Source organism: Nicotiana tabacum, chromosome 3 (genome assembly GCF_000715075.1).
Source record: "Nicotiana tabacum cultivar K326 chromosome 3, ASM71507v2, whole genome shotgun sequence".
Taxonomy (NCBI): domain Eukaryota; kingdom Viridiplantae; phylum Streptophyta; class Magnoliopsida; order Solanales; family Solanaceae; genus Nicotiana; species Nicotiana tabacum.
In genome coordinates, this window is record NC_134082.1 from 113,290,229 (window position 1) to 113,311,022 (window position 20,794).

Below are 20,794 nucleotides of genomic sequence, written 5' to 3' on the forward strand. Positions count from 1 at the left end.
TTTCATTTAGTATTTTTAGGCTAAATTGCACATAATTGCAATACTAGCCCTTTTAAGGTTTAATTATGTTTGATACACATAAAATTAGATCCTTGTTATAAATATATTATATTATGGATGTTCATTTAGTCCTCCGTTGTAAATAAGCTTCTTGAAGAAGCTTATCCATATGGGACTCCACCGTAAATATGTTTATCTATTTAGTACTCTATTGGAAATAAGCTTCCTGAAGAAGCTTATCACTTCGGTACCCGGTTATGGATAAACATTACCCCTGGTAGAAGATTATCCATACCGGGTATAATAAGCTTATCCTTTCAGTACCCAGTTATGGATAAACATTACCCCCGGTAGAAGATTATCCATATCGGGTATAATAAGCTTATCCTTTCAGTACTCCATTACGGATAAACATTGCTCTCAGTAGAAGATTATCCATATCTGATATAGTAGCAGCTTACACAACAGCTTCCTTTCTTCTATAAATAGAAGAGATTTCAGTTCATTATGTACATCAGTTTGAATTCGAATAATATAACAGTTTCTCTCTATACTTGTCTTTACTTTACAGTCTTTATTTTATAACACGTTATCAGCACGAGACTCTGACATCTCGAGCAAATACTTTGAAAGTATTAGAGGTAAGAACTTTCTTTTCCTAAATAATGTCAAATCTTTCTAAACTTGAATTTGTAGCCCTGGATATATCGGGCAAAAGCTACATGTCTTGGGTGCTTGATGCTGAAATTCATCTTGATGCAATGGGTCTGGCAGACACCATCAAGGATAAAAATCAGGCATCAAACCAAGACCGTGCCAAAGCAATGATATTCTTACGCCATCACCTTGATGAGGGCCTGAAAATGGAATATCTCACTATTAAAGATCCAGTCATACTGTGGAATAATTTGAAAGATAGATATGACCACCTGAAGATGGTCGTTCTTCCATAGGCACGTTATGATTGGACTCATCTAAGGCTACAAGATTTTAAATCTATCAGTGAGTATAATTCTGCTATGTTCAGAATTATTTTCCAGTTGAAATTATATGGTGATAATATTACTGATCATGATATGTTGGAGAAAACTTTCACCACTTTTCATGCCTCGAATATGCTCCTGCAGCAGCAATATCGAGAGATGGGATTTAAAAAGTATTCTGAACTTATCTCACATCTTCTTATATCAGAGCAACATAATGGGCTATTAATGAAAAATCATAAAAGCCGACCTATTGGTTCTTGTCCCTTCCCTGAAGTGAATGAGACGAACTTCCACCAAGCTAAACGCGGAAGAGGTCGTGGCCCCAGTCGTGGTCATGGCCGTGGTCGGGGAAGAAACCCCAATCATGGCAATAATAATGCACCAAAGAAGCCTCCTCACCACCAGCAGTGGAAAAGGAAGGAATAAAAGCATGAAGCGGTGCAAGCACCAAATGCAGAAAATGCATACTACATATGTGGAGGAAAAGGGCACTGGTCACGTACCTGTCGTACACCAAAGCACCTGGTTGAGCTTTATCAAGCCTCCCTGAAGAAGACAGAGAAAAATGCTGAAGCAAATTTTATTTCTGAAGATAATTTAGACTTCATGCATTTGGATGTAGCTGATTACTTTGCACTCCCAGAAGGAGAAACAAGTCATGTAATCGGTAGTGAATCTGTAGAAATGTAAATATTTTAATTTTTGTTGTTTGTAATAGATAGTATGGTTATGTAATTGTTGTACATAAATAAAAGTTATGCTTTGATAATGATGTTTACTATAATAGATTTTATTTATGTTATTTTGAAGAATATGGATAATCCCCAAATTATGTTTGGATCAAAGACAAATCATGAAGATATTTGTGTTATTGATAGTGGAACAACTCATGCCATATTCAACGATCAGAAATACTTTTCTTATTTGCATAAGGAAAAAGCAAATATTTCAACAATTTCTGGTAATATAAGTTTGATTGAAGGCTCCGGAAGAGCCATAATATTTTTGTCTAAGGGAACAAAACTTATTATAGACAATGCATTATTCTCCTCCAAGTCCCGAAGAAACTTGTTGAGTTTTATAGATATTTGCCGAAATGGGTATCATGTTGAGACAATAGATGAAATGAACAGGGAATATCTTTGTATTACAAAGAATATTTCTGGCCAGAAATGCATTGTAGAAAAGTTACCAAATTTATCTTCTGGCTTATACTATTCAAAAATTAGTACAATTGAAGCACACTCTATCGTAAACCAGAAGTTTACGGATTCAAATACTTTTGTGCTTTGGCATGGCCATTTGGGCCATCCTGGATCAATAATGATGAGACGAATTACTGAAAATTCGAGTGGGCATCCATTAAAGAACTTGAAGATTCTTACAAATGACGAATTTTCTTGTGATGCTTGTTATCAAGGAAAAATGATCACTAGACCATCACCAATGAAGGTTGGTATTGAATCCCCTGCCTTTTTAGAGCGTATACATGGGGATATATGTGGACCTATTCACCCACCAAGTGGGTTGTTTAGATATTTTATGGTCCTAATAGATGCATCTTCAAGATGGTCTCATGTGTGCCTACTATCATCTCGCAACCTGGCGTTTGCAAAGCTATTAGCCCAAATAATTCGATTAAGGGCACAATTCCCAGATTATCCTATAAAGGCTATTCGCCTTGATAATGCTGGAGAATTCTCATCTCAAGCTTTTGATGATTATTGTCTATCCGTTGGGATAAAAGTTGAATATCCTGTAGCTTATGTTCATACTCAAAATGGCCTTGCAGAGTCATTTATTAAAGGCCTGCAATTGATAGCAAGACTATTACTTATGAAAACAAAATTGCCCACTACTGCTTGGGGCCATGCTATCTTGCATGCAGCATCACTTATCCGTCTCAGACCGATACATTATAATAAATATTCTCCGTCACAATTAGTTTTTGGTCATGAACCAAATATTGCCCATCTACGAATTTTCGGATGTGCTGTATATGTGCCAGTAGCACCACCACAACGTAGTAAGATGGGACCACAAAGAAGGATAGGAATATATGCTGGGTTTGAATCACCCTCTATTATTCGCTATCTTGAACCATTGACAGGAGATTTATTTACTGCTCAATTTGCAGATTGTCGATTTGATGAAACAAATTTTCCACAATTAGGGGGAGAGAAAAAGGAAATCAAAAGAAAAACTGTGTGGAAAGTTTCATCATTATCTCACTTTGATCCACGTACCCCTATATGTAATCTGGAGGTCCAGAAGATCATCCATTTACAGAATATAGCAAATCAAATGCCAGACGCATTTACTGATTTGAAAAGGATAACTAAGTTACATATCCCTGCAGAAAATGTGCCTATCCGAATTGATGTCCCAGTATGACCATCTACTAGCATGAGAGCTAGTGAACCTAAAGCACACCTGAAGCGTGGTAGGCCTTTGGGTTCTAAGGATCGAAATCCTCGAAAAAGAAAATTGACAAATGATCAAAACAATACTATGAAGGGATCTCCTGAAGAGACCCAAAATCTGATTAGTTCTGAGATTCCTGAAGAAATCAATGAACCCAAAGCTCATGTGAGTGAGGAACTTTTAATAAGTTCGATCGGTGATGGGATTAATTTAAATCGATCTGAAATAGTGGTGGATAATATTTTTGCATATAATGTTGCACTTAATATTATGCAAGATAGTGAGGATCTTGAATCTCGATCTGTCGAAGAATGTCGACAAAGATCTGATTGGCCAAAATGGCAAGAGGCAATTCAATCAGAATTGAAGTCACTTGCTAAAAGAGAGGTCTTTGGACCGGTAATCCAAACACCTGCTGGTATAAAACCAGTTGGTCATAAATGGATTTTTGTGCGAAAAAGGAATGACAAAAATGAATTTGAAAGATACAAAGCTCGCCTTGTTGCACAAGGATTCTCACAACGACCTGGAGTCGATTTTGATGAAACATATTCACCTGTTATGGATGCCATAACATTTCGATATCTCATCATTTTGGCATTACATGAAAAACTTGAAATACATCTAATGGATGTAGTTACAGCTTATATGTACGATTCACTTGATAATGAAATATATATGAAAATCCCTGAAGGATTTAAAATGCCTAAAGCAAAATCTCAGGAAATGTATTCAGTCAGATTACAAAGATCTTTGTACGGTTTAAAGCAATATGGGTGCATGTGGTATAATCGCCTTAGTGAATATTTGCTGAAAGAAGGTTACATAAATGATGTTATTTGTCCATGTATTTTTATAAAGAAAATGGCATCAGAATTTGTTATACTTGCTGTTTATGTTGATGACATAAATCTTGTTGGAACTCCAGAAGAGCTCCAAAAGGCAATTGAATATCTTAAGAAAGAATTTGAGATGAAAGATCTTGGAAAGACAAAACTTTGTCTTGGTCTGCAAATTGAACATTTAGCAGACGGGATCTTTATCCATCAATCTGCCTATACAGAAAGGGTCTTAAAACGCTTTTACATGGACAAAGCGCACCCATTGAGTACACCAATGGTTGTTCGATCATTTGAAGTGAATAAGGATTTGTTCCGACCTCCAGAAGAGGACAAGGAACTCCTTGGTCCCGAAGTACCATATCTCAGTGCAATTGGTGCACTAATGTATCTTGCTAATGCTACAAGGCCTGACATAGCATTTTCTGTTAATTTACTAGCAAGATATAGTTCTTCTCCTACACGGAGACATTGGAATGGGATTAAGCATATATTGCGATATTTAAAGGGAACTCTTGATATGGGTTTGTTTTATGCTAAAAAAGATAGTGCAGACCTTGTTGGTTACGCAGATGCAGGTTATTTATCTGATCCCCATAAAGCTCGATCTCAAACCGGCTACGTATTTACATATGGAGGTACTAACATATCATGGCACTCCACAAAGCAATCTATTGTTGCTACTTCTTCAAATCACGTTGAGATAATAGCTATTCATGAAGCAAGTAGGGAATGCGTATGGTTGAGATCAATAATTCATTTTATTCGAGAAAAATATGGTTTGGAATGTGAGAAAAGACCCACAATTTTATACGAAGACAATGCTGCATGCATAGCCCAATTGAAGGGAGGATTTATAAAAGGAGATAGAACGAAGCACATTTCACCAAAATTATTCTACACATACGATCTTCAGAAAAGTTGTGACATTGATGTGCAACAAATCCGTTCAAGTGATAATCCAGCAGATTTATTCACTAAATCTTTGCCAACTTCAACTTTTGAGAAGATGGTATACAAGATTGGAATGCGGAGACTCAAATATTTGAAACAAGGTTTTCATCAGGGGAGTAAAATACGCGATGCACTCTTTTTCCCTTACTAAGGTTTTTTCCCATGGGGTTTTCCTTATAAGGTTTTTAATGAGGCACCTAGCAATGCGTCTTACTAAATATGTGTACTCTTTTTCCTTCACTGGAATTTTTTCCCACGTGGTTTTTCCTAGTAAGGTTTTAATGAGACACATTATCTTTTAATGAACATCCAAGGGGGAGTGTTATAAATATATTATATTATGGATGTTCATTTAGTACTCCGTTGTAAATAAGCTTCTTGAAGAAGCTTATCCATATGGGACTCCACCGTAAATATGTTTATCTATTTAGTACTCTATTGGAAATAAGCTTCCTGAAGAAGCTTATCACTTCGGTACCCGGTTATGGATAAACATTACCCTCGGTAGAAGATTATCCGTATCGGGTATAATAAACTTATCCTTTCAGTACCCAGTTATGGATAAACATTACCCTCGGTAGAAGATTATCCATATCGGGTATAATAAGCTTATCCTTTCAGTACTCCGTTATGGATAAACATTGCTCTCAGTAGAAGATTATCCATATCTGGTATAGTAGCAGCTTACACAGCAGCTTCCTTTCTTCTATAAATAGAAGAGATTTCAGTTCATTATGTACATCAGTTTGAATTCGAATAATATAACAGTTTCTCTCTATACTTGTCTTTACTTTACAGTCTTTATTTTATAACAATCCTATATTTTTAAATTGTTATTTATGTGTTATAAATCATTTTGGCCTCTTAAATTAATTTTCAGAAACCATTTACTATTTTTTATAAATTAAAAAGGGAAAAAATGACTATTTAAATTTTAGCCAAATTGGCTTTCAAATCTAACCCAAATCAAAACCCAATTCCCCGGCCTAATTACTAATTAAACCTGAACCTAACCCTTTTAAACCCTACCCAAACCCGGATCCCCACCTACCCCATCTAATCCGAGTCGTTGATCATTCAGATCAACGGCCACCATTCCACCTGCCTAAAATAAACCCAAACGACCCCCTTAACCTAATTCATTTCCACCAACCTGCCGCCCTTGAATCCCCTTCCTCTCTAATTCTCTCTGCAACCTCACCCAAACCCTAGCTGTCTCCACCCAAACTAACCCTAGTCCCCTTCGATCCTCACCTTATCCATGGACTCCCATGGTTGTTTGAGACGTGTACTCGTCTCCTGCGTCTCCTGGTGGCCCGCTTTTGTGGTTTCGTGGAAAGATCTCGAAGATATCTAGTCTAGACTTTGCTCAACTTCTATCCATGGACTTTTCCCGGCCATCCATGGATGTTCAAGTCAGATCCATGGCTTTTCCGGCTAGATCGGTAACTTTTCAAAGTTTTTCTCACTTTCTCTAGGTTCTCTGAAACCCTAGTTTTAAGAGCTTTCCGATTTTCTTTCAGATCTGTCTTAGATATATGCATGCTATGAATCTCTTGGTGTTTTTCTCAAAAAGTTTTTCGATTTCTTTCAAAGTGACTCTTCGTCTTCAACGATTAGGGTTTTCTTAATCTCTTTTTAAAAAAGACTTCTTCTCTGATTTTCAATGATGTCTTATGATTTTACTATGTTTAAACGGTTTTTTTATGTTCTTCTTCTACCTGATTCGTTGTGTTGAAAACCCTAAGTATATTTGGTTTATCCGGGGTTCTGGAACTGTCTTTGTTTGTTTGTTTCGATTGAGTTCTTTGTGTTTAGATCCTTTTCTTTGTTGACTGATTCTGAGTTCTTACTATTTTTTAACTCATCTTTGTTAAACCCCTCATGTCTTAAAGGTTTTCTCACTTGTTACTGAGAGTCTTTAAAATGATTTCCTTTACATGTTACTATGTGTTAGACTGGTTTCTTCATTTTTGGTTCTATGTGACGACTACTTGACTTGTTGATTACCATGCTTCGAGTAGTCCTTAGCCTGCTCATTTCACCTTTGTGTGATTGTGTTCATCCAGTTTGCTTCTTTTTGTTTGACCCTGCATGTCTGATACGCATGTTCATTCTTTTCTATTCATATGTAGAAGTGCAGAATCATGACTCCTTCGTGATTGTTCTTGATTTCCTTAAGTTACGGTTTGATTGTAAGGTTTTCTTATAACCCCTTAATTTTACTCATTTGCTTAAATTGATTGATTTTTTTCCTTTATTTGTTGTGATGTTTCACCCCTGCTGAATCATTTCCCCAATTAAGTATATTCTGTATCTGGACTCAATTGTATACTATATATTCTTACTATAATATGCTAAAAATCAATCTATCTCAAACTGATTCTCCTTCCTTAATTATCCCTATAGTATCCGTTTGAGCTGTAACTCCTTGATTAAGGGGAAGTACTTGTATAAATTGATTCTGATGATGATTATTTCCATATTTGTGTTAGACCTTTATTTGTTACCTTATTTTCACTTATTTTCAAAACTATAAATACCATAATGCTTTCATTAACAAGACACGAACAGCTGAGTTCAAAAACACACACTTACACATTCAAACTCTCTTTCTTTCTCTACTACTTATGCTACTGCTTTGTCTAGCCGGCTGAAAGCCAAGGCTAGACTGTGGAACTCTCATTGCTTTACTTTTTCTGCACTTTTCTCCTTCAACTGGTATGTTCTCAATTTAAATTCTAAAACTCAACTCTATGTGTTCCTTTGTTTGTCAATCCTTGTCCCTTTCTACGCTAACTTAATGGCTCATGCTATTAAATTGCACCTTTTGTTTACTGCTTTACTCAGCATGCCTAAAATTCTGCCATCCTTTGTTCCAAATGTGATCAACATGTTTACTTGTTCCTGTTTATGTCCCTCAACTAGCATGTCTCCTAATGTACTTGATTCATGACTAATTATGTGTTTCTGATTTGGGTCCTCTATGTCCCCAACCCCCCTATTTCCCTGTTTGTAACTGTTGAAGTTGTACTGTGGACCTATTCTGCATGTGTTGATTCCCTTCCCCCTTTTCAAAACTATTTTCCCCTAAGCAACTCTTCTGTTGTTGTTGCAAATTTACTTCAAACCAATCATTTTTCAAAACTATTTTCCAACTCAACTCTCTTGAATCTATTCAAGCACTCTCACATGTACTCTTAGAATACTAGGTTCTGCTCTTTTTGTGTGAACCTTGCTTTGGGACCATTGAGCTCCCTATGAACCTGGACACATAAGAACTGGCCCTTCCACACTGCACTCACTTTCTTGGTTATGCATCTGGGTGTGAGCACTGCCCGGGATCCCTTGAGGTCCTTAGGAAACTCTGACACACCCAGATATGAGAAAGGCTTGGGAACAATATTGTCATTTGAGGTGGTTTATTACACAACTCAGAGAGAAAGTCAGAATTAGGCTTCCTATAGTTGTAACTTCTTATTTTTCCTTTCTTATGTAATTCTATCACATGATCTGTAATAATTTGTAAACAAGTATTGGGGTGGCTAGTAAAAAGGGATGGGAAAATATGCATGCTATAGTTGTTAAAGAGTAGAAAGCATGTTATTAGGTTTATATTCCTAATTGTGCAATAGAAACCATGTTTAGGATTCATACCTGCATTAGAAAACCATGTTCTTAGGATCTATGTTTTCTTGCTTCAGCACTTCATTCATTAGTCCATGCTTTATGTCTATCACTTAGAAATCCTATTCCTAGGGCAATAACAACACTGGTATAAAAAAGTTGTTATTCAAAAATTCTGCAACTCTTGTGTACATTTAGAAATCATGCCTTAGGGATTCAGTTTTCAACAACCTTGTAATTTGCATGTGCATATTAGATACCATGTTCTAGGATCCTGTTTGCATTTTGTTTAAAACGCTTAGTTAACTACTGATTCATGAAAAGGGTAGTAAAGCAATAATTTTCACATTGTGATGTTTTCTAAATAAAATTGGCAACAATCTCTACAACTAGGACAGCATGTTTTAGGTAATAAAAATAATCTCCAAACTGTCTTAATGACTTGGAACAACTGCTGCATCTTGCTTTGCGCCTAGGCAATCCTTAGGTAATAACTTAAATAAACTGGAATTGCCTTTGTTTAATTATCAACTGTTAAAAGTCAGTAGGCAAACTTGATTCAGACTTCTTTTCTGAGCCATGTAATAAATCTGGTTCTGATGTTACCACTTAAACACCCTGCTTTAGGATTTTAAATTCAGACCTTAATTGTGTATAAGTCATGCTGTCTATGTGCATTATTTGCGAAGGTATAACTGAGACTTCTGCTTGTTTTCGGTGTCCCCCCCCCCCTTTTAAATGCGGTCCTGCTTGTTTTGTACGTCGCCTTAGTATTTTTGCCTTTTAATCTGAGGGTCTGCCTCCTTTTTATAGGAATAAGAGTCCTAAATTCCTCCGGAACTGATAGGAATTGGACGGATAACAGCATGTAATAGTGGTCGAGACCAACCCTCGCTTTAATTACCTTCACGGGGCGGGAAAGGGTAGATATGGATATGATGACCGGTGCGCTAATACCACGTGTATCCTCTCTTTTGAGGAATGTCATATCGGGTATTGCATTGATGTGATCCATATTACAAACAAACCTAGGACACCCCCTTTTACATTCATAAGCATGCTTTAGATTGTAACTCTTTTCAAAATTTTGCCTTTCAATAATTGTTTTCAAACGCTTGTGTATTTAAACTTAAATCTCCTATTATTTGAGCCCTACTCGTCTACTTGCTAATTGCACAAATTCATAAAAAACTGTCTGGCCGGTAACCACACTAGTGGATCTTGAGGGGTGCCTAACACCTTCCCCTTAGGATAATTTCAAGGCCTTACCCTATCTCTGGTTATCAAACGTAGTTGTAGATAAACCCTGTAGGTTCCCAAACGCACCTTAAAAATTGTTAGGTGGCGACTCTTCAAAAACACAATACCCAATTCCCAAAATGAAATGAATCATTACACCCCATGAATGTCGAAATCCGGACTCCTCTCTGCGGAGGGAAAAAAAGGGGGAGCGACATTCACTATATTGGGCGACGGCCTTCATAAGGTCCTCGTCACGCTCCCTCAACTCCTCGACCTTGCGCGCAAGCTGATCCTCCCTTTGTTTAAGCCCTTTGCGAAATAGTTGAAAGTCAGTGTCCTGATGGAAGATGGTAGAAGACATCTTCCCGTAGATGGTCGCCCTCTTCCTTTCCCGACGCTCGCGCTCGATCTCCACGATAAGGTTCTGGCACAACAAGAAAAAAAAGTTAAAGCAAAAAGACAGGTCAACAATAACAACGCAAACCCAATGACGAAAAGGAAGAGAAAGAAATCTACCCGCAAGGCCATACCGGCGACGTTCCGAGACAACTCCATGTCGCTCATTGCTCTAAGCACCTCGCTCTCGGAGGTGGCACATAAAGGGGATAAAGTAGACGCCACCTAATCACAGTTCGACAACAAATTGTAGTCCCCAAGGATAACTATATGTCGATCAGAACCCTCCACTCTAACCTCCACATGAGTATGACGTTCTAAAAACTCACGATCATCCTTCGGGTCGACATCCGAACCCGAGTCTTCGCCCTCGACGCGCAGGCCCCCTCCAACGTTAGACGATGCGCCACCATCAGCGGAGCGCACGGAGCCGCTTCCTGGGTAAACCCCTTCCGTTTGGGGAGACCTCCCCGCCAAGATGGCGTCGACCATAAACATGGGCACAGGTGTCGTCTGAGATGCACCCATCCTACTTTTACCGGTGTCCACGGCCACATCCTTCCCAAGCTCTACTCTCCTCCTTTTCCTCAGTAACGACTCGTCCCCATTAAAGGATTCGTCCACGAGGTGAGGGGTCGGTACAGAAGAGGCCTATTCCCTCACGACCATATTCCGAGAAGGATCTTCCATTTGTATCGGCTGAGGACGACCCCCTCGGATGGATTCATTCAAAGTAAACTGCATTCCTACAGCAGCGACAGCCTGTCGAAATGCAGGGACTAGGGCCCTCCACCTAGAAGCTCCTCGACCTGTCATCGTGAAGAGTCGTATCAATAGACAACTATATCTAACCAACGAAGTGATACAGGTTCATACATTTACCATATGAAACTCTCGGCCCAAAACGCTTCACGAAAGCGGTCCAATCTCGGGTCTCAACTGCATGGGGCAGCAGACGGGCTACCCAATCCCTTATGCCTGCAATAGGGCAGGGCGGATGCCCCATAGCTGCGAACGAGAAGCAAACAAACACTATAATGAATGAAGAAGAAAAGAAAGAGTAAAACAAGTGGCGACACTTACGATTCTCGTTTCGCCGCTCCGGGAACCTAGCGGGGTCAGATACAATGTCTTCGATTTCGACAAAGAAGTACTTATGCCAAAATTTGCAACTTGCTCGGTTGTCGGTCCCAACCACCAGCCCTTTTGTCCCACAGTGCCTCAAATGCACCATAGTGCCCCTAACAAAGCTGGGTGAGAACAAGTGCAGAAGGTGGTGGATGGTAACCTCGCACCCCGCCAACTCTGCGTACTTTGTCAACAGCAGAAGTATTTTAAGCGTGTATGGGGAAAGTTGCACCGGGCAAACTTGATAGAATCGACAAAACTCCTCCGCTAACGGGAGAAGAGGGAAGGAATGACCTATTACGAAGGGGTACTCATAAAAAGCACAGTACCCAGGCCTATGGACTTCCACGAAGTCCCTTCCCGCTGGAACCATATCAATATGAGCGGGGATGTTATATTTTGTACGGAGAGCATTGATATGAACTTGTTCCGTTTCAGAGAGTATGGGGGTAGGAGTAGGAGGAGGATCTTTGAGAAAGTCACTTCGAGACATGGGGTGTCTTGGCATCAACTCCTCCACGGTGGGAAAGTTGTCTCCCTCTTCCACCGTCATGTCCCCACCGCCAGTAGGGGGATCCACGGACAACGGGTTGGCATCAGAGACCCCCTCACGAGATCGATGTGTTATAGGCATCTCTTCGACGGAAAAGGTGTTAAAATAACAAAGAAAGTTATCCCCTTCCTCCACCATCGTGGGAAAGCTGTCCCCTTCCTCCACCATCGTGTCCTCACCGCCGGTAGGGGGCGCCAAGGACAACGGGGTAGCGTCAGAAACCTCCTCATGAGATCGATGTGATCTAGGCATATCTATGGCGATGAATGTTTTAACAGAACAGAAAAAGCCAAGGGCAGCAAACGGAGAGAAAGCAAAGAGAATTGCTAGAGCAAAAGCGGGAGAGAAGGTGAGGAATAACCAAAGAAGAAATGACCAAGAGTTTTTGAAAATACAAACCCTCCATCTATTTATAGGATTGGGTGGCGCCAGAATCGAAGCAAAAGGCTGCAGAACGGCACCGAAATCGAAGCGACAAGCCCTCAGCCCCTGTCTCGAAAATACGCATAATGATGACGCATGTGGAGGTGACGTCATTTCCCGATAAGATACACCACACATGGTCTCGTTGGGCACGCTAACCTTCCATTGTTGGCCAAGTCATGACGTTTCGTGAAACCAAATTTCTCCACAGGTGTGGGCGTTGTCCGCTCATCAAGGACGCTCCAAGTCGCAATCTCGACAAGCGGAGGGACTAACTGTATGAGTCCAAATTTGGTCGATCACGGCTACTGTCAAATACGACAAAAGATGAGGTCTTCACAGCATGACGTCCTATGGAGGACGACGACGACCGACAACGGATGAAGGACGTATGACTTTTGTAGTAGTGTCGGTCTAACAGGGTGCATTAGGAATATACTTTCAAATATTCCCTACGGTATGTCTCCTAGGGTTCAGAAAGGGGTTGTCCCTTATATATATAGGAGGGAAGTAACCTTGTGAGGCAGAGACTTTTTGGACTAAGAACTTTCTTTGTAATATTCATTCGACATTAGTGGTAATCATTTTTACACACTTAATCCTTCTGTTCCATGAGATCAATAGATTCTATTTACCTTGTTCATCCCTCATGTCCTTCATTCTAGAGTTTATTATACTTGGCTGAGATTTACCTTTTTATCCTCTTTAATTGATTTAACCAAAAAGGATTCAATATCTTTTGGGTCAAACAGTTATCTAACTTAATTGATCTCAATTTATAGACAGACCTTGTCTTCTTTTCTAGTGTGATGACTCTCTTCTCGCACTCCGAGTAGAGGGCGCCTAAGCCTCGAGTCTAATTGTGCTTCGGATCTCAGTTAAAGCTATAAATTTTGGTTCTCGCTCGATTCTGACAGATAATTAACAAGCGTGAGAGCTTTCATTCAATTTTTCCGGTTTTTCACTCGAAATTGTTTTTCTACTGGTTTTTACCCAAAATCTTCCGCTTCATTGCTTCAATAGTGCAAGATTAGTTCGGATAACTAGATATCCACAGACTAAGGAGCGTAAACGTGGGGAGAAATTAAAAAATAGCCAGATTTACAACTGGTCGTTCAAAAATAGCTCAGTTTCAAAAGTAATCGAAATTTAGCCATTTTTCATGTAAAGATAAATCTGAGCGAAAACACTGTTCAAAACCCAGAAAATACGCCAGTATAGTATACTGGAGTTCCAGCATAAGTATGTTTGAACTCCAGCATATTATACTGGAGTTCCAGGATAAGTATGTTGGAACTCCAGCATAATATGATGGAGTTACAGCATAAGTACACTAGAACTCCAGCATAATATATTGGAGTTCCAACAAGTATAATTGTCCAGTATAATATACTAGAGTTTGGAGCACCGGTGCTCCAATCTCCAGTATATTATACTGGACAAAGCAAAGTATACCGGTCCAGCATAATATGCTGGAGTTCATACACAGGTGCACCAAACTCCAGTATATTATGCTGGACCGGTCACTGTTGCAACAAAATAGTGGCTATTTTTCATTGACTTCGTAAACACTGGCTATCTTTGAATGACCAGTCCGAAAACTGACTATACCGTGCTATTTTTACGTAAATCTAGATAGTTTTTTCCGACACTTAGACCTCTTTTCTGGAGCATGATGACTGGTAGACGACCCAAAATGTGTGGTCTGCTCGTACTAGGGGAAGGGCTCCCTCAACAGACTCTTCTCACCGAAATGGAACCTCCTCCTCTCTCACATAGTTTGATACATGAGAATTTCCTTCTTGATGGTATTTTGCAGGAAAATTTTTTGTTCCACTCGACTAAGCTCATGAGTACATAAAGTAAATCTTCATTCTATTTGAATATTTAACTCTGCATCTTGCCGTTATTTTAATCACGCTATGATAGAGGACTTAACGCTCAGAACTGTTAAACAACAACAAAATACTGTGCTGCTTTTGAAAATGCGTCAACCATTGTATACATACGGGTTGGAGACGGAAGGGAAAAAGAAAAGATAAAGGCCAGACATCAACTGTTCCTTTCGACTTTCGGAACATGCATTTTCTCTTATGAGGTCGAGGATTAAACATATTTAAACAAAAATAGGAACAGGAGCTGTGATTTTCAAACTTGGTTAGAGTTTATGATCTGGCAACTATGATTATACGAACACATTAATTCACAGTGAGCCCTCAATTTCCCTTTGAGAAAGCTATGAAGTCAACTCTAATTATTATGCCTTCACACGTTCAGACACAAGCAACAGAATCGCGCAAAATCCATCTGCATTTAACTGAAAATGTTCTTTAAGTTTGACTGAGCCCAACCAGCAACTTTCAAACTTGTTAATTTGAACAATATTTTATGCTTATATTATGAAGAAAAACATCTCCTATTGCCACATTCAGTAATCTTCCCCTATTCCTCAGGGAAAGTTACTTTCTAGACTGCACCACTTTGTAAGAAATTTGTCTTGGACAGTCCACTAAATTCTTTTTAGAAAAAAAGAATAATAACAAGGCACAAGTCTTCTAACGCACCACAATCCTAATACTAAGCTCCAATAACCACTACAAAGTAGGATCGGGTATAGCACCGGGAAATTGCTTCATAAAGGTTTTAAGACATTCCATGTAATAGTGGATTTTCATATGTTTGATTTATTATTGAAAGAAGCTTAAGAAAATCCTTCAAGGAGGAAACCAACTGATCTTTATAAAAGGTAAGGTAAAACAAGGAATGCAACGCACTGTGACAGTCCATCCATAAGCCTCTCAAGCACTTGAATGCAGTACAAAATAGATTATTCTTCTGTTTTGGGAGGCCCCTTCCACTTGAAGTTTTCCGCGTACGACTTGATCTGCAAAATAAAAACAATTTATTCTGCAAGTGGAACATGGATCGCAACAACAAAATTGGAAGAGATAACGAATTAACTAAGGCCCATGTGCTAAGGTTCTTGCTAAGGTGCATGCGCTTTAACTGAATAGTTATGCTATGTTTTTCCAAGTTCTTTGAGGCAATCAATCATTAAACATACAAGACTTTAAAGTGCTTGTGCTTTAAGACAAATTGTTCTCTACCTCAATTCCTATGAGACAATCATTAGTAGAAAGTACTCTGCCTTTGTATATCTGTGGAAATAAGAGATTTGAGAATTGTGTGTGATGGGAAGGTCCCTTTCAGAAAAACAGGAACAAATACTTCTAGACCAGTAAAGGTTCTCTCTCCACCCCACCCCACCCCCCAAAAAAATGCACGTGTCTCCAGAAAACCTACTTGAATTTCCTAAGCAAACAGTGGATCATGAGTTTTCACAATCCCACGAGGAAACAAACCAGCATACATGTCTGAACCAGAGCTGCTGGATTGGGCAAATCACAAATTCAGTTTTTAGTAGAAGAGATTTCAAACCTTTAATAATGGTGTATGGCGCTTCCTAACCTGCAGATAAAAACAAAAAGAATGGCATAAGCATCACGTTAAGAACCAAACATAAAAGTTATTCTGTTCATTTCTCAAGATAAACGAAAACGTTTCCAGAGCAGCAGAAAGAGGGGAGAGTGCACAGAAGAGGGACCCAACAAAAGACCACAATGTCAAAAATTCAACATACTCCTCTAAAAGCTCTTCCCATTTCAATTTCTGATGTTGAGGCTCAAGCTCAAAGGCTATGTGATTTTGCTAGTGATACTGGGGTTCCTCTTGTTCTACTTTCTAGCATATTAGATAGTGATTTACTTAATTCATCTGTTGGTGGAACATAAATGTGATCAAGCCAGCTGCAGCGAGAAACTATCCTATGCTGGTCAATTGATTAGTTCTACTTCTATCAGATTCAACATCTGACTTCCTTGTTGAGACTGGATTTTGTTTGTCTAGCTGTTAGTGATACAAAGATTTTCCCAACTTGTATTCTAACACCATATTCAAGTCAAACACTTCTTTAATGGACGGATATTATTTCATTGGCACATAACTTTTCCATATTGCAAGACCTGTTGGGCTCGCATAGAGGATTAAAAGCCGAACGGTCAAAGAACTTTTTGGAGGTGCCAAAAACTAAATTTCATAAAAATTCACGCTTTTCCCAACATGGAGCATTTGAAGAACTTGCTCATAATTGGACAGAGAAGGCTTCCCCAGACGTGGAGTATTTGAAGAACTTGTTCATGATTGGTCCAAGGGGGAAAGGTGAAACGGCCCAACTCAGTCCGCCTTGGCTGATGCTTCTAGAAGGTGTTTTCTGTTAATTCCAGAATACATGTGAAGGAACGGAAAACCAACGAAGGTCATTAAGCTAACCAAAAACACAATAGAAATGTTAAGGAACTCTAAGCTGTACCGTGTATTCCCAGCCATGCTTTTCAGCAAATGCTTTTGCAGCTTCTTCACTCTCAAAACTAAGCGCGGATTCACCAACATTGGCATATGGATCCCCTGTGGATGTCCAACCCATCAATGGATTCTCCCATCTACATATATAGAAGAAAGAAATATGCTTATCACCCTTCAACATAAAACTTGGGCATAAAAGATATGCAGAAGAGCTGAAAATTGACATTAAACTAAAAGCAGGTGAGAAAACAACATTTACATACTTCAATTGGAGGGAAGAGCACAAAAGAGTTTGCCTTTAGAGTATATTATTTTATTTCAAAATAGCATGAGATGATTCAACTAGCATCCTCTATTCCAGTTCTCATGAAAGAAACATTCTTCAGCTTAAATTGTACTTATATAAAAAAGACAAGGGAAACAGACCATAAAGATAAATTAACAATTCAGCAGCACAAGAAATTTTTCAACATTAGCAATTTCCGTAAGAGGTAACGAGACATTTCAACAGACCCTATTGAAAACAACATCAAGAACGAAATTTTAATTCCTTGGATTTAAAAAAATAGAAAAGAATAAAGAAATTAATATTATGACAAAATCTAAAGTGCAATTAGTGGAGCAAATCAAGACAGCATATGCGAATGATTTTTAAAGAAAAGGAATCTGATAGAATCCTAAAGTTTAAACAGGTAAAAGACTTTACTTGATCAAGAAAAAAAAATTAAACACATAAAAGGTATGGATCTTCGAACTTAACATATAGAAAGACTACAGCTCTAGTGATGCTATGTCGCCAATCTATCCACCGTTTAAAAACAAAGTTGATCTCTCCATTCTAAAAGATACAGGCAGTTGCAATCAGAAACTCGAAAAATAAAATAGTTTGCTCTGCATAGAGGAGAGTATGCAGCCATTGTCCTTGACCCAGATTATATGTGCTTTTCTCTCAGCATCTTCAGATATGGATATACATTTCTTTAATCAAAACAGCACAAATTTTCTCATCTTCAAAAAAAATACAAAGAAAGTAGGTCTGGTTAAGCTGAATTTAATGGATCGGGTTTTTTCTCTATTGAAGTTTAAATAGGTATGATCTTTACAGCAGAGCAAGAACTCAGGAATCCAATAAGTGGAACTCCTATTAGTGATGCCTTTCTGAAAAGCCCGACTACTTAAAACCAACCTGCTTTCCTTATTATGTCCCTCCATAACCAAAAAGCACCATTGCCAGATATACAGAATTGTATTAAATAAAAAATAAAATGGAAGAATGAACCACATCTGGATACATTATATGAACCACTGGAGGCAAATAAATCAACAAATTTTTATCCTTCGCAAGAATACACTACAATCAACACTGAAATATCTGTTCTGGTCTAAGCTTCATAGTTAATCTTTTATTTTGTGATTAGACACCCAGGCTCAGTGAAACTTATACTCTTAATGGTGCCAATCAAAGCTTTTGTTCAGGTTCTCCCTGTTTCTTGTTATGGTTTTTACTTGGGACGGAAGGAGAAGGTAGATGAGATTATAATGTTAATATTGTACAAACTCCTGCTCAATTTCATGCTGGCTGGAAATAGGTTGATATTGGTAAACCATACTAACTTCATAATACTGAAAAGGAATAGAAGCATACTTCTGGGTTGACAAGAAATTGATTTTCCATCTTCCAACTTTTCCAGACCCCTGTTGACTAGCAGTCCGAGCAGGTGAGAAAATCACAACCTGATAAGCAAACAAGATCAAGTACCAAAAAGGATCAGTACATGAGGATCTCTTTCCTTTTCTTTTTTTTTGATAGGTAGTAGTGCATAAAGATCTAAACCACCAATAATAACTGATAACAATTTTGCACTTAAAGCAGCAGAAAATATATTAGAAGGTTGAATGGGATATTAAGCACCTTTAAAGACCAAAACAAAATTTGGTATTTACTTAGGAGCTGATTTAATAGTGCAATCACTGCCACTGTGAGTTAGAGAAAAAGGAAAAGATGAACAACCAAATACATTTGTATAAATAGAAAAGAATCCAGAATATACCAAAACTGAAAGAGAGGGCAAGGCATGGACATGAAATGCAAAATACGGAATAGACCAAACTTGGCCGAAAAACATGGAGGAAACAAGGTGTCTAATAATCGCCCAGAGGGCACCACAACCCATGAATTATACTAGTATTTTTAAGTTTAAATTAATGGTTCTCAATGAATCCAACACCAGAAGTTATATCTAAGCCTACTAATTTTGAAGAGCTCTTTGTTGGCTCTAGCAACTCGAAATTTAAAAACTCTAACCCTGTCATATTATTTAATGCAATCACATGCAAGCTGAAGTTATGCTCCCTAACTAAAGTTTCTATAATGCCAAGCTAGAGACTGACGTTAAGGCTTTAGCCTTGCTAAGCCCGTTTTGCTCCTAAACATGAAAAATTAGAACTTTTTACTTCTCTCAAGCATCTGAGCAAGTTATGCTCTCTTCTGCCTCATTGAATAGGCGTGAGAAGAAGAAACGAGTGGGAATAAAGAAACAGCTAAATATATTACTTTAGTCTTTGGAATGGAGTCGAGATAAATTCTCAAAGATACAAGTGATAGCAATCAATCAACTAAAACAATCCCAAATCAATTTGAAACCGGATATATGAATCCTCCACATCGATTCCTGAATTCATTTGCTAACCCTAAAATGGCGGAACCAATGGATCTGCTATAGAAACCCTAAATGGGTTGCGTAAAATGAAGTTTTTCTTGCACCGAAATGACCTGAGAGAAGAATAAATATTAGCCTAGGAGCATAAGGAGAAGAAGTAAATACCCTTCGGCGAAGATGTTCATCAGGAATACCAGAGACCATACCGATCTCACCGGGCTTGATTTCGACCAACGCTTCTGACGCAAATTGTCTCCATATCGGCGTGAGAGAAGATCGGTAGGCGGCTAGAGGGGAATGCCTCGCTATTCGCTGCAGAGAGCTTGCCATTTCCCTGAGATATCCGGCTGAAGTGATGATTACCAGAAAGATGCTTGCTCTTTGTATAATTTTTATTTTTGACGGCAAGGCCGTGTTTGTCTTGTGTAATTCACGCATAATGTCCTACTCTCACGACATGCTACTGTTGTTTGTTACTAGGGTCTTCATAAAAATCCGAAAACTCGAACCAAACCAAAAATCAAATCAAACCGACCAAAAAAACCAATACCTTTTGGGTTTTTTGGTTTTGATTTTGAAATTTAAAAATCGATCAAATTTGGTTTGGTTTTGGTTTTAATTAAAAAAACCGAATCAAACCGAATATAGGAGTTGCTATTTTAGATTTATTATTACACGTATATATATGTATATTTTTATACAAAGTTTCAAAAATTTTGTAGTAAATGTTAATCGTTTGCACTTTTAATACAGTTCTTTACCTTTACATTCTAGTTTGAATGATAGTTTTCTTTTGTTAAGTGTAAGAATCTATTTCGTGTTAAAAATAATATATTTTTAATTAAGTCCTTAAATTATTCATCACTATTTGATTCAATTATCATCAATATATCTTGGTAAATAATAGATTTCTCCAAGTACCTTGGATTGGTTATTCAGGGGACCGGGGAGATTGACGAGGATGTCACACACCGTATAGGGGTGGGGTGGATGAAGTGGAGGTTAGCGTCGGGAGTCTTGTGTGACAAGAAAGTGTCACCGTTACTAAAAGGTAAGTTTTATAGAGTAGTGGTTAGGCCTGCCATGTTATATGGAACTGAATGTTGGCCGGTAAAGAACTCACACATCCAGAAGATGAAAGTAGTAGAGATGAGGATGTTGAGGTGGATGTGCGGGCATACAAGGATGGATAAGATTAGG

At 38.4% G+C, this 20,794-nt stretch overlaps 1 protein-coding gene across 2 annotated transcripts; it reads right to left on the reverse strand.

The window, feature by feature from the left end:
- Nucleotides 1-15,186: 15,186 nt before the first annotated feature.
- Nucleotides 15,187-20,012, reverse strand: LOC107809418 (NADH dehydrogenase [ubiquinone] iron-sulfur protein 4, mitochondrial). 2 transcript variants are annotated; one of them, XM_075249796.1, is made up of 6 exons: nt 19,760-20,012; nt 18,580-18,668; nt 16,942-17,071; nt 16,745-16,842; nt 16,011-16,040; nt 15,286-15,456 (listed from the first exon to the last, which is right to left on the reverse strand). In XM_075249796.1, exons 1-5 carry the CDS (start codon nt 19,922-19,924, stop codon nt 16,013-16,015), a joined length of 510 nt encoding a protein of 169 aa, XP_075105897.1. In that variant the 5' UTR covers nt 19,925-20,012; the 3' UTR covers nt 15,286-15,456; nt 16,011-16,012. The 2 variants fall into 2 exon arrangements, with proteins under 2 accessions (XP_016489536.2, XP_075105897.1); XM_016634050.2 differs by lacking the exon at nt 16,745-16,842 and having other exon boundaries at nt 15,187-15,456.
- Between the last annotated feature and the right edge of the window lie 782 nt (nt 20,013-20,794).